The sequence below is a fragment of the Xenopus tropicalis genome, chromosome 6, assembly GCF_000004195.4.
Source record: "Xenopus tropicalis strain Nigerian chromosome 6, UCB_Xtro_10.0, whole genome shotgun sequence".
Classification (NCBI taxonomy): domain Eukaryota; kingdom Metazoa; phylum Chordata; class Amphibia; order Anura; family Pipidae; genus Xenopus; species Xenopus tropicalis.
In genome coordinates, this window is record NC_030682.2 from 43,871,992 (window position 1) to 43,889,907 (window position 17,916).

Genomic DNA, 17,916 nt, shown 5'->3' on the forward strand with positions numbered 1-17,916 from the left:
TTGATTAATTTTTTAAATTCAATTTTAAAATTTTGAATCATTATTAAAATAATATTATTAAAACTATGAAGTCTATGGAAGATGGCCCTTCTGTAATTCGGAGCCTTTAGGATAACGGGTTTCCAGATAACTTCCATGCCTTCAGGAATGCTTTTTCTACAGTCTTTTGGGGGGAAAAAAAAACTCTTGTTTTCCCAGTCCAATCATAAATAAATCTGTGACTTAAATTTAAATATTAATAGCACAAATGGTGAAAGTGCTAGTTTGCCTTTAACAAAAAAAAATATTTAAGGAATGTTCCAGTGGCACACACCTAATTTATGCCTACAAAGTTTATGGATGCAACAGTGATTGTGCCCTGGAGCACAAATAGTTAGAACATTCAGGTATAAGCTGGTGGTCATTGGGGACAAAGTGTTTGTGGCTGGTAAGGGGAGTGTCCAACTCCAAACTTTGTACCAAGGACATCTAAGAACACTTACACCATCTATGTGCAAAGTTATTATTGCTCCTCCAACATGTTATTGAAATTCTGCCATGTAATGATCAAGGGTTCATTCAGATCAAGCCTTTAGTTACACTTTAATATTCTTTTCATTTCTGTTAGTATAATTGGAAACAAAGAAGCATGCAAGTTGTAACAGAACATACCCTCCAGCTGCGGCTGCATGAAGACAGGTCCTACCAAAGTCATCATGAGTATCTATGTCAAAACCTTCAAGAGAGAAAAATAGTTTAATAGAACTTCTTATACTCAATAACCATAGATTCAGGTTTTTTTTAAATATATAGCGATGTTAAATAAACTAATATTTCATTCTTATTTAAAGATATACCTGTTTCATTCATAGGCAAAAATAACTGTCGTGGATTGAAATGCAAACTCTAGCAAATTTTATACATTTTGCAAATTTTGCCATTTCCTCCATACTCCAGTGTCCCAGACTGCTTGACCCATTATTGGACTCCATGACATGTAAAACTTTGCCTTTATCAAGCTCTGCATATGATGCTTTTCTGGTTTCTCTGGTGCTCACTGCTGCATTTTTAAGCAAACATGCAACCCACAATTCCTTCTGCAACATAGCCTATGGAAAGGAATTTGTGTATTTTGTTTCCCATAGGTGAGCAAGAAATTGCATGGACGACGATGAACCCTATGTGCCATTACCCTAAACCTCAATAACAGCAATAAAATGTTTACACCAACCTGAAGAAAGGAGCTTTCTGCAGCAATCTGAAAAGCCACTTAAGGCGGCTAAATGGAGAGGAAACATTCCGTGGATGCCCCGCCTACAGGACAAAATTTTAAAAAGTTTTAAGTTAGACTAAATTGGAAGATCAATAATGCAACAACTTTCAGATCTATCCTAATGATCAGACATACAATTTTTAAGGTGGTGCAGCCCTTCATTAAGTCTCCCATTACAGTTACAATAGAATAACACATTTTGCAATTACATTTTAATTTTTAGGAAATGAAACTTTTTTTTTTTTATAATGTGAAATGTCAGGGGAAAATCCTCAGAAAAAAAGAAGTATGGCATTTTCTTGGTGCTTTGAAATAAAATATAGCATAGAACAAAATTTCAATGTAGCATTTATTAATTAGTAAAATGGGGGATTTTGGAACATCATTCAAAACCGGCCCCTAAATGGCCGTCAGCCATCAGTTTAATTAACACATATATGAAGTGCCTATGTGTACTTATCAATACAGACAGAAAAGGTTTTTTTATTCAGGGTCTTATGCCATTTATGTTGTCATATATTTTATTTCATTAAACCTACTTCAGAATGAGGACACCTAGTTTGACATACACTTCTTCTGACCCAGTACTTCAGCTGCACAGGGTGTAAGTAAATGGTAGCATAAACCTTTTATTCAGGTAAGAAAATGAACATTTAATTATAAAGTTTTACAGTACTAGAGAATGAAGAACGGTTTGATCAGCAAATGTGCAACAGCATTAAAAATGCTTATTCCAGTACCTTGGTGTCATGTTATAAAACACCAATTTTATGGAGAAATTGCTTTCTACACGTTTGGGAAACAGGGCATGACTTACTTTGATGTGTCCGCTCGACTGGTAATTAGAGTGTTAATGAGAAGCTCGTGGCCATATCTGGCAGCTATGTGCAATGGGGTGTTTCCATTCTTATCTTCACAGTCTATTTCTGCTCCTATGAAAAATACAATTCCAAGCCATAAAGAGAAAAACAAAATCACCAGTTTGTCAAGTTCTATTGTCTACAAGTACATTACATTAAAATCGTGCTGCATGCATGCTCTGTTCTTTCAGTGGAAAACTAAACAATTAGGCAGTTCCATCTCTGTACCACTTTAGGGCACAAATTTCCAGCGTTCTAATCAGAATTTTAACTCCTCTCAAAGTCAATACACTAGTAATTCCAGGCACCACTTGCACTGCATCATGCGTTCCAGGTAAAAGGGAGTGGGGGTCAGAAGCAGACTTTGAAACACTACTGACAATTTACATTACTAGGATAATTAAGATATGCATTATTTACACAAAAATTAGTTTTCTTTGAAATATTTTAAAATAAAAATGTTCTGAAACTGTATGCATATAGCAAAGTAAAAATCCACATTGATTTTTCTCTTTAATATTTGATTTTTCCATCACTGAATTGCAGAGGCCACTAGGGAAGGGGAGAAATGAATTATTCATACTACATCCGCATGAGAGCAAATGCAAACTAAAAATAGGAAAAAGGTAAAGTAGTAAACATAAAGGTTGTATATTTCTTGCTGAAACCTCCAGATTACCAAACCATCATTTCCTCCCCATCCCTCCTTTTTTCAGCAGAAATGATAGCAATATGATGGTTTGTTGACTTTTTTTTTCACTACAGTATATGTTGTTGTGCATTTTTTAAAGCACACTTTGCACAAGTGCAAAATGGCTTGCAACATGGTTATCTACAAAGGCTAAATTCACCTTCACTTAACCCATTTCATATAGTAAGCTACTAGTGTGCATCATGCGAGGCCTCTGGGCGCCAAAATTAGAAATTCGGCGTTGTGTGCATGCACTGTCTTTGTTTTTCATTTTTTCATTGCATTTTGAGGAAAAGATGGCCGTGCCTTAGTAAGACTTGCCTCTATAACTCCTGACTAACAGCATTAGCAACTTCCTTCAGTGGGAAACAGATGATCCTAATGTAAGTGCTTATTGAAATAAGTAAACATCCCCTTTAGTGTGTGTTCTTCTGACTTAAAGGGGACATATAGGATAAATGGGAAAACCCCTAACCCTGTAGGCAATTATGAATAATATCCGGTGCTGGTTTCCCTTTGGGCTAAACATTAACCCTATCTGTAACAATGGCCCCTTTATTGGAGCTCCCTATAGATCCTATCACTTCTCTGTCCAGTGTGAAATGAAGAGTGGGCGTGTCCTAACAGTCCCTGCCAGAAGCACAGTAAGAGGGGGAGAGCCAATCACAGCCCTGCACTCACACAGGCACAGACAGGCTTCAGTTCCCTATCAGGTCAGCCTAGCTGCTGATTGGTTCCTATCCTACAGTGCAGGGTACGGAGGGCCGCCGGCTCCCCAGCTCATCCAGAGAATTCAGCCAGCAGGAAGTGGAACAGATGGGCGGTACTAGTGGGGTTTTTGTAGAATTTCTCAATAAATCAGTCAGAAACACAACTTTTTAAGCCCAATCCTTCTATATCTAGAGGAGTATAATTCACTGGTACATTCATAATTTTTATAGGATATGTCTCCTTTAAACTGTATGAACTTTCCTTTCAAACTTGTTTTTGAAACTGCTGGAATGGTAAAGTGCCTTTTGTTGTATATTGTGAATAAATCAACACACTTTTAAGGTAGTTATCCCGTCTTAGTTACATGAGCAAGAAAGGCAATGTATCAGGAAAGTTGGGCATTGGACTAAGACACAAAACACTTAGGGGTTCTTCTCAGCTGACATGCCATCTGTGATTCTTGAGGTTTAGAGGCCCATTTCTCAACATTCTGATTTTAGTGGTTTAAGAGTTTTTTTAAAACATAAAAATTTCCATCAAAACCACATATGTCTAGTGATTTATTAAAGAAAAAATAGATCCCGAATAACATACCTTTCTCCCCGCATCCAGATTTATTTCATTTCTCTATTACAGCCAGTTCAACAAGAGCTCTTTTAATGAATTGTTTAGTGAGAATCTCTGCCCCCTTTTGCTTTCTGAGCACGTCTTCTCTCTCTCTGACTAATGACCTCAAAGATGTGCCTACTGTGCATGCCTGATTTTAATTGGAGCAGAGGCAGTGAGCAAGCCCAGTAGGCACCTCTTTGAGGGCTTTATAGTTGGAGTGAGAAGGAGTGCCAAGAAAGCAAAAGGGGGTTGAACTTTACACTTGACAACAATGTCAGTAAAAGAACTGCAGTTTAGTTGCTTGTAATGTTATTCTGGGGGCAGTACAGATTAATTTTAGGGGATTTTAAAATAAAAGGCTTACTTATCCTTTAAAAGATCTTAATATAAAAAGCACAAATAAATTAAAATGCAGAACAAAAATATTACATTTTTTTGTTTTTGTAAGAATTTTCATGCTCTTACAAGTGAAAAAAACAAAACAAATAAAAAAACAGAAAACCTAATACCACAAACGAAAAAACCCACAAATTACGGAAAAATATATATATGACCGCTGGTAAATCTGCCCCTTGGTATTTGACCCCTAGCATCCCAACATGCAATACAAACACACAAACAATTTACCATTCTGGATGATTATTTGGGATCTTGAAAAGCGTCCATGTATAGCTGTCATATGTAGCGGTGTCTTCCCATCTTTACTCTACAAAATAAACATAACAAATAAATAATACAAGGTAAATAACAGACAGTAAGTACATTCTATGCTGCTGTTTGCTAAAACGTAGAACCTGACTTGTGATTTTTCGGGACATAGATGCTCATAAAACAAACGATTTTGCTTGCAGAAGAGATGAACAATATAAATACTATTCGCTTTCTAATCTCAAACTGGAATTATTAGACACTGATAACAAACATTATAGTTAATAAAGAACCTGGTATTAAAACAAAATCTCCATGAGTCACCACACCGATAGACAGGCAAAGTAAATTAAGATGATTATCTTAATATGACTTAATATGCATTAAGTGCTATCCATAGATTCCTATATCAGCAGGTACACTTTTTAAAGCTATTCCTTAATTACACAGCTCCAGTTTCATTTTACTGCATATGTGGTAAGCAATTAAAAATTATACTTGCAGACTTGGCTTTTAATACATACATTTTTAACATATATTAGTTCATTTGTTAGGTAATAGGCAGAGCTTCTGAAGAGGAATCAAATACTTTAAGTAAACATTTCAAATTGCCCAAAAATTATTATTAAATCCCTATCAAATCTAAGCCTCTGTTAACCACCCACTAAGATGGTAAGAACTATGGAGCAGGAACTTCCTTGTTCCCTTGCGTCTTTACATGTAGCACAATCTTTTTAACAGTGTATATTTATATTAATGCAAAGTGTTTTCCCCCTCTTAATAGTATTGATGTATCGTAAAAAAAAAAAAGTACACTACACACACATAATATATATATATATATATACTGGTGTATATATATATATATCTCTATCATAATAGCATCATAAAATGCCCCATAAGCTGCCATCGAGCATGCATGGCAAAATCAGAAGTCAAGATGGCCCATGTATGTCAGGATTATCTTTACTTGGTACTTTTAGTTGGTTTAGGTTAATGTCCCACTGGGAGATTAATCACCCATGATAAATCTAGGCTACCATGGTCCACTAATTTTCACAAAAAGCCTTTCCATAAATTGCCAGCAGTAAGATCTACAGTACACATGTTGTGCAAAGTTGCCTGCAGGCTACACCACCAATTCCCTTTACTGACGGTGGAAGGCTTTTAAGGTAGATTAGTCGCCCGCGGTAGCAGAAATTCATCGTGGGTGACTAATGTCACAACCTTTGGGACATTACCTTAAAATAGTTCCAATGTTTCCTGCGTGTCACAAAATTACACAAAATAAAAAAAAAAACCCCACAATATTTATAACAAAATCATAAACTAGTATAAGGCAGGGGTTACATGGGTGACTGGGAGTCTTTTAACACAGGTGGTATATACATCCTCGCCAGTTTTGACAGTGGTCAAAATCACTTGCTATGAGAGCATGAAAAAAAAAGAAAAATATTGTGATGTTCACCACAAAGAAATGGGAAAAGCAGCGAATGTGAAGCTTACATTTAAAGGCAGTGGATAAACCAAATACCTCACATATAACAGACTGCTATCAGTTAAATCTTACCTTAATATTCACATCAGCTCCATTACAAACTAAAAGTTCTAGACATAGTGCACCATGGGTGGATGCTGCAGCAAAGTGCAAAGGAGTAAATCCCCGCTCATTTACTTGGTTCACATTAGCACCACAGTCTATAAGTTCATTCACCACGACATCTTGCCCATTGTAGCAAGCCACATGAAGGGGTGTGTTACCATATGCATTTGATTCATTCATCTTGATAAAAAAGGAGAAGAAAACATAAACTTACAAAGCACAATGACTAAAGAAAATAACTTCAAAATACAAACAACGAGATATCATTTTGGATTAATGTTATGACTAAAGCAATATTTATTACTGAGATCAGTTTGCACTTACCACAATTCTTTAAAGGGATTCTGTCATAATTTTATGGTGTACGTTTAAATATCTAAATTACACTGTTTAGATAGCAGATAATTTACTTACTGCCAATTATTTTTCAACCAACAAATGTATTTTTTTAAGCTGGAATATTGGTGCGTAGGCAGCCATCTGAGCTTTCAGAAAGAGCCAGCTCTTCACAATGGAACTGCTTTTAGATAAGCTATTGTTTCTCCTACTCCCATGTAACTGAAGGAGTCATGAATTTGGTGAGCTGGGCTTGGATTTTTAACATTGAGTGCTGTTATCATATATACCATTAGGTGGGGCACAGGAGCATTTTTTGCACTACAAGTGTCAAAGTCACATTGATGGGGCACCTGGGAAACAACATATCTAGCCCCATGTCAAATTTCTAAGTTAAATAAAAAAAAAAAAAAAAATCTGTTATTTTGGATTTCAGTTCTGCTAAAGCAACACTATTAACTGATGCATTCTGAAAAAATATGTTTTTCTATGACAGAATCCCTTTAATAAGATATACAAATGTAAGCAACATTTATAAACAAACCATATCAAATTATGTTTTGCAGAGTGTTCATTTCAAAGGCTATTAAATAGGCAGTTCACAATCACAAAATGTACAGTTTTCAAATAACACTCCATAAATAACTTATTTCAGTTGCCTTTTATCTTTTTTTTTTCCCTTAAGTGTAATTTTAAAATTAATTACTTTCCTTTCCACACCTCATGCGTGCCGATTTTCTAAACTGTTAAAATTGATACTTATGTCAGCAGCTTTAGAGAAATGCCAGCAATTAATGTATTTAATTACAACTGTTGCTCTGCGATGGCCGTTTGTAAAGTTAAGGGAATACATAATGCAGGTATCAGACCCCTTATCTGGAAACCCATTATCCAGAAAGTTCCTAATTACAGAAAGGATAATAGATCCTATACCTGATAATAGATTCTATACCTATATTAGTAGTGGAAACTGCTGCGAATCAGTTCAACTAATGCATCAATGTATAAAAGTTTAGTCTGTGACATGGTTTACCAAGCTGCTAATGAAAAACGTGATTGCAGGAAAGGGAAAAATTCAATTTTTAAAGATGTACATTTTTTGTAAAAACACAAGCTATAAAAAGCAACTGCAAAAAGTGTTTGAGTTTCACTTTAGGAAACAAATTTAAAAAAACATACATCTGGAGACTAATTAATTATTAGTGGGAGATCAATTCTTCTACTTCTAAAAAGTTGTCTGAACTTGCAACAAAGATTCACAATTCGGTGTGGTTTTAGCGCTCAGTGTCTAAAAACAGACCCAAAAGGACACTGTTTTTTTTTTCCTTTTTCCTGTTAGGACAGTGTAAACAAATGCGATCATATTTTCTTAAATCACAGTCTCTAAACAGGTGAATAATATAAAAAAAGTAACCACACAATATACTCTGCATTTACTTGCAAATGACAGTAAGGATAAGCTGCAACATACTGGTAGACAATCTAATGAAATGTTGATTCTCCTGCAAGGGGTAAAAAATTTAAGGGGTCCATCTAATTTTAATTACAAAAATATATTAAGTGATTGCACAAAGGCTAAAAAATCCTTTTGTACTGGGGCACTACAATGCACTGTTCTGCTACTGGCTGATACCCCATTAACTGTTAATTATTGTGCTGCAGCTGATGTAAAGCACTGGCCAACCAACATTACAATTAGGCTAATGCCACACGTAATGTATTCTCAGCAAGCCGATAAAACGCATTCAGAAAATATGCCCTTACGTTTAAAAAAAAACTTCTACTTGTGCCTGCAACGGAAAGCACTGAATACACTTGGTTGTAGGCACATCTAGCCTAGGGACGTATTCCTAGAAAGTGGTATTCGGCTTGCAGAGAAAATGCTGTGTGTGGCATTAGCCTTAGTATTTTCCCAACAATAATCAAGTATCAAGTGTCCCAGCCAGAAGGGCCTTTTTTTCTTTTTGAAATTACCTCCCTTCTATCACCTCAGTGACAATTCTGTACAATAAAAAAAACTCAGTTTAGTAGTAATTAGGGCTAACTTTGCTTTATTACAACTTACATCTACTCCAAGGTCTAAAAGATACTTTATTACACTAATCATTCCACTTGATGCAGCTGCATGTAGTGGTGTATAGGACTTCTTGTCTTTACACATTACTTCAGCTCCGTGAGTCACAAGTAGTTTTACAACTTCAATATGACCTAGAAAAATAAATACATGTAACAATAAGTGCTCAAATATCACAAGGGAGAAACTTACAGAAGTTAAATACTAATACACAAATATACACAAGATAAAAATACAAACAACATAATGGATATGCAAGCAACATAATGGATATGGCATGTAATATATCCTGGTATATCCTGCATTTCCTAGTAGGCTTTATATTATACCTTATAATATGTTGTACCTGCATAAATAATAAAGTTAGAATGTATTAGAGAGGGCTAAAGAGTATCAGAAAAGAATCAAAAATTGCATTAAAAATCAACATAAGTTGCTGCTTTGCAGGAAGCAAGGTATTTGTATTTTGTGCTAAGCCTTTTCTATTTCATTTGCAATAAATGTTTTAATTTCCAAAAAAAAAAAAAAAAAATTACCCATATATGCTGCCCAATGAATTGCCCGCCGATCCTTCTTGTCGAATGCGTTAATGTTGGCACCTCGAGACAGAAGTAAACTCACCATCTGTCAGGTAAAGTAAGTAAACTTTAATACTATAGTTTTATAGGCGGTGTTGTGGCATAACATGATTAGATTAAACATTTTCTAAGTGAACTGTTAGTGATTGCAGATTATTGAACACACATAAAATGGCTGAGGTAGCAAAGTGCATAGCGTTGTTCTTAGATGTCAGTATATGTTGGGTTTATTGGATGAGACAATGATTGTTCTGAACATGCACTAATGTGAATTAAACAGTCAAAGCTTCATCTTTTTTAAATAGATAAAAAAACCTTACTAAAGGTTTACAAAAACCTGCATAAAGAGCTTCACTGAGCAATTTTAAAATGTTATTTTTTAATATTGAGATGATACTGCAGCAATCAAAGACTAATCACCACTGCAGGGAATGCATCCCATGTTTCAATCCCCTATTCAGGAGGCTTCCCTTATTAGATTCCTTCCTGCTGCCTGTCCTACATTCTGCTGCTGTTATATAACTGCACTTGGCTGTGGAAGGCTGGCATTATAAGTTTTAGTGGAACCTTTGCTGTTTGAATCATGCCCTGTCACTGATCTGGCAGTGCACTTAAGAGCACTTTAATCACATTTATTTTAAAGGGATTCTATCATGATATAATTGTGTACTTTTTATTACTAAATTACACCGTTTACATAGCAAATAATTCACTCTACTATTTAAAAATTTTTCTTGAACCAACAAATGTATTTTTTTAGATGTCATATTGGTGTGTAGGCAGCCATCTTAGTGCATTATGCCTGAGTCTGAGCTTTCAGAAGGAGCCAACGTTACACATTAGAACTGCTTTCAGGTAACCTATTGTTTCGCCTACTCCCATGTAACTGGAGGAGTCCCAAGCTGGACTTGGATTTCTTACTATTGAGCTCTATTCTGATATCTACTGGGAGCTGCTATCTTGTACCTTCCCATTGTTCTGCTGATCGGCTGCTGGGAGTGGGGTGATATCACTCCAACTTGCAGCTCAGCAGTAAAGTGTAACTGAAGTTTATCAGGGCACAGGTCACATAGCTGTGGCACCCTGGGAAATTAAGAATATGGCTAGCCCCATGGTCTTGAAAAAAAACATGTTTTCTCATGACAGTATTCTTTGGTAAGAGAAGAATCCAGAAATAAAATAAGAAGAAAAAACCATAACATATTAATAAATTTATACATCTGTTTTCAAATAAACGGTAAACAGATTTATAGCTTTAGGTTATGTGATTAAACATATTAAAGCAGCACCTAATTAACATTCATAAAGAACACTGGGGAAAAAAGGGGTCCCTAAACTGATGTCTAACTCTACCAGAAAGTTGGCAGATTTACAAAGTCTATGTTCTGCAGGAAGTTGTGGTCTGAATTAAGAACACTGATGGAACTCTTGATTTAGAACAGCTGAATGCCTCTAATGAACTTTGCTAAGATGTACTCTTTATTTGACAAGAGAGAGAGAGAGAGAGAGCGAGAGAGAAAAAGAAAATGTAGAATGCTAAACCAAAAACTCCTTACAACCTACTGACAATTATCACTTCCTAGCAATCAACTCAAACTAAAACAGATGAGCAGTTCAATTTGCATTATGTATTTTAACAGTATACCTCAACATGACCACTGAAGGCTGCGTGGTGTAATGCCGTTCTCCCTGCTCTGTCAGATACATTTACATTGCTAAGAAGAGGCACCAGTGCTTCTGCGCACTTTACAGCTTTGTTTGCTGCTGCTATGTGCAAAGGGGTCTGCCAGTTCTTGTCACGGGCATTGACGTCGGCTGAATGCTTTAATAACACCTGAACAGCATCCTGAAAAGAAAAGGAAAGGAAAGATTATTGCAATAAATTATAAAAAGCCAATACATTTATGCCACAGAGTAGTATTTTTTACAATAATACAGTAGTTAGTTAAAGATAAACCAACATGTGCATTTGTCTAGTGTTCATTCTGTGACTGAATCTAAATACTGAAATATGTGCAGTGGTTTTTCTGTATTCTTTGCGTCCAAATAAACGTTGTAAATTATGTCCAGTATTTTATAAATATTTACACTATACATTTACTCAAACTATGTTTTACTGTTTCTATTAACATTTCTTACATGGTCTGCTGCCTAATCCCATGAAGACTTCCTCCAGCAGCATAAAACTTCATTGGGAATCTTTGACACCCCTGACCTGTCGCATTTTATCTAAGCATATTATGCACTACTGCTAAAGAACTTGGTTCATGGCCTCTTTACACAGGTGAAAATAGACAATGTTACCAGTGTACTAATGAAATATGTTGCCACACAAGAATTGAAGTAGACTATAACTTCAAGTTTTAAGTAAGTATTGTAAACAATCCTATTGTTAAAGGTTCCCATAAACATACCGTAATATTTTTAGACTGAAATGTGTCTATAACTACCCACCACTTTGACTGCACCTTTATTATTAAAGGAAGCATTATGCACTTTGGCTGTGAGTTCCTGATTTTTAAAGTTGGGTGTCCCCACTATGAGACCAATGTTTTCCATAGCAATTGCAATTTGTTGTAGCCTTCTTATTTATTATCAACTGTATTAACAGTTTTGTACTAGGCTTGTTTGGAAGGGCTGCATTTTTAGAAACTTTTTTTGGTCCAGCACTCTTTCATTCTATTACCTCTCCACTCCAGGTGTGTTGGTGTATCAAAGAACATAGCAGTGGATAGGTGGTAGGACTTGAGCAGAACCAAAAGAGGGTGTGGTTTGGAAGAAGAGGTTTGTGTTCCAAGAATAAAAGTTAAACAGAACTGTGGGTGGGAGGGTAGAAGGTGGTTTGATATAAACGAACAAACATGTACTTTCATGCAGGAAAATGCATACATGTGAAAGTCTGTCCGAGGTATAGTTCCATGAACTGCAGCCTTCTGCATAGTCAAGAAATCCTTTAGAACATTTGGTAGTCTTATATTTTATAACTTGGGCTTTATTATTAGATTTTTATTTAACAATATTTAACAGGTAGTTTATGTATAAACCTAACATCCGATTGAAAACTCTGCAAAACGGAATGTACAGTTTAGTTAAAGGGCTTGTTTTTAATACTAGCGATCGCTGCAACTTATTCACTTGGTGTTAAGGGAACCCAAGCACGAGTTCCTTTATAGGTCACTGCTGGGTGCATCATTTATTTAAAATCTCCAGTCAAAGATTTAGACATGCGACCATATATTTTTTTTACATTTTTCATATACCTCACTGCAGGATGCCACAGCTCTGTGCAGAGGAGTCAACCATTTGCTGTCTTTGGCATTTACTCTAGCTCCTGTAAAATAAACATGTGGAAGAAAGTTATTAAGTATTTTTAACCAGTAACAGGCACCAAAACAACCGTGGAAAAACATAAAATGTAACATGGTTGGCTAAAGTGATATTTGGCCATAAGTCATTGAAGGAATTGTTCGCCTTTACATTAACTTTTAGTATGGTTTAGAAAGTGATATTCTGAGACACTCTGCAATTGGTCTTCATTTTTAGTTGCGGTTTTTAAATTATTTGGCTTTTTTTTTGTTCAGCAACTCTCCAGTTTGGAATTTTAGCAGCTATCTGGTTGCTAGGGTTAAAGTTAACCTAGGAACCAGGCAGCAGTTAGAATGAGACTGGAATATGACTAGGAGAGAGTCAAGAAAGTGAAGTAAAAAATAAAAATAAATAGCAAAATTGTAGCCTCACAGCATCAATAGTTTATGGGCTGTTGGGGTCAGTGACTCCCATCTGAAAGCTTAAAAGAGACAGAAGAAGAGGGCAAAAAATGAAGACCAATTGAAAAGATGCTGATAATTGCTCATTCTCTAAGATATATATAAAAAAAATACAGGTTGATTACATTGCCCTACATACACCTGGCATGCATATGCTGTCTCACACTTTGAAACATTGGATGGTAGTAAGTCAGCTCAGCCAATATTCAGAAGTGAAAGCCTCAGTTTTATATTTATGTTATATAATTAAGTTTACCTTCTGTTGAAAGAAAAATAGTCTTTAGAAATAGCTACCTAATAGTGCACCTAATCCACTTAGATTCAGCCAAAAACTGAATCATCCATAAAAGATCTGTCTAAATTCAAAACTGAATTTAAACCCTAATGTGCACATGCAAATTGGTGAAACCCTGAAAAAAAAAAACATGTGTGGTAACTTGGTCTACGATTTAGGGGTTCTAGAAAAGTAAAGGGAAACTAAACAATTCCAACCAGCGATACTGACAATCAGTAAATATTAACAAAGGTAAATATTGGTGGAAGAATTTATGTCATATTTGTGGCTAGGTAAAAAAAAAAAAAACAGCTCCCGTTGTTGCCTGAGAAGTGTTATACAATATCTAGAACTGTCATGTTTAATAACATTGCTAAGGTAAAAGCATGAGAAAACATGTCAACTGAAGAACTACAAACAAATAATTATTTTATTTACACGAAACAAGTTACTTTTCTGTGATAGCAAATATTTATGGTTAGTCTGTTTCATAAAATAGGTCTGAGCCTTTCCCCACAGGCTGTTCAGGTGCTGTTTCTTGAGTATAAACTTTAATATGCATTTAGAAAGAGGGCAATAAATATGGGACAATTACTTCTCTATCAACTAAAAAAAACAAAGAAACCAACAAACCAAAAACCAAGCACATATATCATACATCCTTTAACTATGTCAGGGTCACTTAAAGAAATTCTGACAAGGGAAAACATATATTTTTCAAAATGCATTAGTTAACAGAACTCCACCAGAATCCTGCATTGAAATCTCTTTTTCAAAAGCATAGACATGTTTTATAATATTTATTTTTCAAATTTCACATGGGGCTAGCCTTGTTATTCATTTCCCAGGGTTCCAAAACTTGTGCTTTGATAAAATTCAGTCACACTTTACTGCTGCTCTGCAAGCTGCAACCCCCTCCCTGCTTCCCCAGCACCTGATCAGGAAAACAACGGGAAGTTAGCAAGATAGCAGCTCTCTGACACCTGTATTGCTAAAAGTGGTAAATATAAGAATAGCACTGAATAGTAAGACATCCAAGTCTGGCTTGGGACTCCTCCAGTTACATGGGAGTAGAAAAAACCATAGGTTATCTGAAAGCAGTTCCATTATGCAGTGCTGGCTCCTTCTGAAAGCTCAGACTCAGGCACAATGCACTGAGATGGTGCCAACACACCAATATTACAACTAAAAAAATTGTTGATTCAAGAATAAAATTTTAAATGGTAGGATACATTATTTGCAATATAAACAGTGTCATTTAGAAATAAAAAATATACCATAAAAATCATGACAAAATCCCTTAAATAAAAACAATAACTTAAACACATACAAACAAGATAATTTTATCAAATAAAACCCTGTGTATCACCACTGATACAGGACAAGTGTCCAAAACCATTTTTACATGCAGCCCATACTGTATATAGTTCTGCAACATGGAGCTCCTATATAATTTGTAGCAGAAAATAAAATTGCTTATAGGCAAACAAATTGGAAATTAACCTACCAGATAAAATTAGAAGCTCAATAATTTCAGCATCTCCGAGATATGCAGCAGCATGAAGTGGGGTTCTTTTTTCATTATCCTGCAAAATACAAATATAATGTCCTATTAAAATAGGCAATGTATTGCCATAGTAAATAAACTCATAAAAATTTTTAATGACATGCATTGTTATTGAACAACTGCAGATAAATTAGTCACTGTAAAAGGAAACACTGATTTTTTTTCACAAATAATTGCTAACATCTACAAATATAATATACTTGTAATATTATATATCTAAGAAACAAAAATGAAATATCAAATAGATTTTTTTCAACATCTAAGATCAACACTGATGTAAAAATGTTTAACATATAAAAACCTGTTACACTGTAAAAAGGGCATTACCTGTGTTTAACATCAATTTAAAGGATAACTAAAATATAATCCGTGGGAATCAGCACACTGGAGAGGCCTTCCACCTGCACAAGCATTAACACTGACACCTCCGTGGGGCTTGTGCTAAATATACTTTTTGACATAGTTTTATTCACTTAAAATTTATGGTTATGTTATTGGTTGAGCTAAACATGGAAACTGAAAAACGCATGGGCTCAGTAGGTTAGCCTCAGCAAGGGCACTTACATATGTAAATTGCTTTTTTACCCTTTAAAGCAGTACATTAATTTTATTATCTTCTGCAAAGGTTTAAAAATACATGTGCAGTGCTCTCATTAACACACTAGCATAAACATTTTAAAAAAATGGGATAGAACTGTAACAGGGAGAAGGTTCACTTATTTTAAACAATAATGCTTACTTTATTTCGGCTGACATGCTTAACTATGCTTTAGATTGTTTTGCGGCCTGGATTTCAAGCTAGCATGAAACAGGTTAGAGCTGTTAATTCTGTCCTATATCCTTAGGTTAAGGTCCCCATACACGGGTCGATAGTTGCTGCCGATATCGGTCCCTTGGACCAATTTGGCAGCTAATCGGTCCGTGTATGGGCACTCCCGACGACCCTGAAAATCAGCCAGATCTCGAACGGGCAGGTTAGAAAATCTAGTCGGTCGGGGACCGCATTGGTTTGTTGCCTATGCCTTTGCCTATGCCCGTCATTATAATTCCCTGGGGCCAAACGATCAAATTACCCTGGATTCTCCCGATATCGCCCACCCGTAGGTGGGGGATATCGGGAGAAGATCCGCTCGCTTGGCGACATCGCCAAGCGAGCGGATCTGCCCGTGTATGGGGACCTTTAGGCTTGGATGGGTAGCATACTTAAGTGTGTTGACCTAAAGCTTGTAGGGGTAAGGGTGCCTCCCTAATGAGCTGCAGGAAGCCTGCAAGTAACTGACACAAAACCATAGGGCAACAACCTAAAAGTGAATGGAAAATGGTGTCCAGAAGAGAGCTGGTACAGGAGTGCAGTCCCTTTCCAACATGAGTTCAACATGAATTCAGCTAACACTAAATACACTTTGTAAATTGTTTTAATTACAAAACAAAACCACTGTTTCGGTTATTTTTTTTTTAACTAGACATGGCAAACAAGGAAGTTGAAGCTACTCAACTGCCTGTAGAAAAATAGCTTACCAGAGCATAGATAAACAGAAGTCGATAAAGGGATTATCTTAAACAAGAACAAACATAGTGTAGCTTCAATTTCCCAGTATGCCCTGTTTAGCTATATGCATAGCAGTACCTGCAAATTTTTTTTGTAATGAGTACTCGCTTAAACAAATACTGACACTAATAATCACAATGAAATCCTAAAATACAGGTATAAAACCTGTTATCCAGAATGGTAAGAGGCATGCTGACCATTACTTCTAGGTCCTTCTTGACAACTATGAGCCACACAAAGCCATTTATCCATATATGTCTGGATACAGCCATATGTATCTGCAGATAGCCTGTTTCAGGTTTGTCTGTAATTAGTGCAAAATACTGAAACACTGACTGGTCTGTAGCCCAAACCATACTGTTAGAAAAAAAAAAAAAAGCAATATTGATATTGACAAAATAATGTACTTTTGTTGTTGATAGAAAATGTCAATTTCTGCTTTAATTTATAACAGAGGGTATATGTAGTCAAAGCAGTAGGAGACACAGTATGAGCACATTCTATAGCTAGACCACATAAGCTTCTATGCAATAGAGAACATTATAAGACCACCCTAAGACAGATGCAGTTAAACAGGTGCAGAGACCCACTACTTTCATGTGTGTTCATGTGATGACAGCTTAACATTCCATATTAACCAGCAATTTGGCCAGTAGAATTGCAAAGGAACTGGTGTGGACCTTTTCTGGCCTAAAACACCTCAGTAGGGCAAAAATCCAGGCACTACAGAAGCAGAAGTGTCAGAATCAATAAACAGAAAATTAATTTTAATAAAGATTTACAAAATTTGGGATCATGCTTAGTTTTATTAATTGACTATTTTATACTGCTCACCTATACATGGGGGGCAAGGTATGGCTGCACCACCATCCACTCTTTGTATATCTAGGTAACAGCCATTTGCCTGTGGTTGCATCTCTAAGAATGAGTAAAGCATACAATACTTATTCTGGTCTTAAAATAGTATGGAATGAATCCGACATGCTCCTTGTAGAGCCCACTCTAATTCTATGGCACCAACTACAACGAAGAAACAAACATCTGAACCTACATTCAATGTGCAGCACTTATAGCAACCTAACACTCCACTACAGGCTACAAATACATCAGTGGGAAAACTGCAATCAGCAAACACCTTCCAAGACTGAATAAACAATGAGTTGAAATAAGGCCACGCAATATTTTATGTACCCCTAAAACAGTTTAATCAGCACTACATTCCAATAACCAATGTGTTGAATGTAGCCGTTTATAAAGTATTCTCTTAAAAGTCAATACTGTGAAAGAATAGCAATTGCAACAATGTGGCCATCCATTGTATAATAATGAATATTTTCACATTTTAAACCATGTAGTTTGTAAAAAAAAATTGTCAGAGGTTAAAATGCTCAAGTGGA

The 17,916-nt window shown here is 35.8% G+C and overlaps 1 protein-coding gene across 3 annotated transcripts in view; it reads right to left on the reverse strand.

The window, feature by feature from the left end:
* The window catches only part of ankrd28 (ankyrin repeat domain 28), an 81,848-nt gene that overhangs the window by 21,783 nt on the left and 42,149 nt on the right, over nucleotides 1–17,916 (reverse strand). For all 3 annotated transcript variants that reach the window (XM_031904540.1, XM_031904539.1, XM_012965566.3), the window contains exons 3-12: nucleotides 14,911–14,989; nucleotides 12,623–12,693; nucleotides 11,008–11,208; nucleotides 9,321–9,408; nucleotides 8,776–8,918; nucleotides 6,342–6,554; nucleotides 4,751–4,829; nucleotides 2,070–2,184; nucleotides 1,211–1,293; nucleotides 652–715 (exon numbers count right to left, since the gene is read on the reverse strand). In XM_031904540.1, the coding sequence (XP_031760400.1) occupies nucleotides 652–715; nucleotides 1,211–1,293; nucleotides 2,070–2,184; nucleotides 4,751–4,829; nucleotides 6,342–6,554; nucleotides 8,776–8,918; nucleotides 9,321–9,408; nucleotides 11,008–11,208; nucleotides 12,623–12,693; nucleotides 14,911–14,989 (1,136 nt within the window). The remainder of the gene's footprint in view (nucleotides 1–651; nucleotides 716–1,210; nucleotides 1,294–2,069; nucleotides 2,185–4,750; nucleotides 4,830–6,341; nucleotides 6,555–8,775; nucleotides 8,919–9,320; nucleotides 9,409–11,007; nucleotides 11,209–12,622; nucleotides 12,694–14,910; nucleotides 14,990–17,916) is intronic.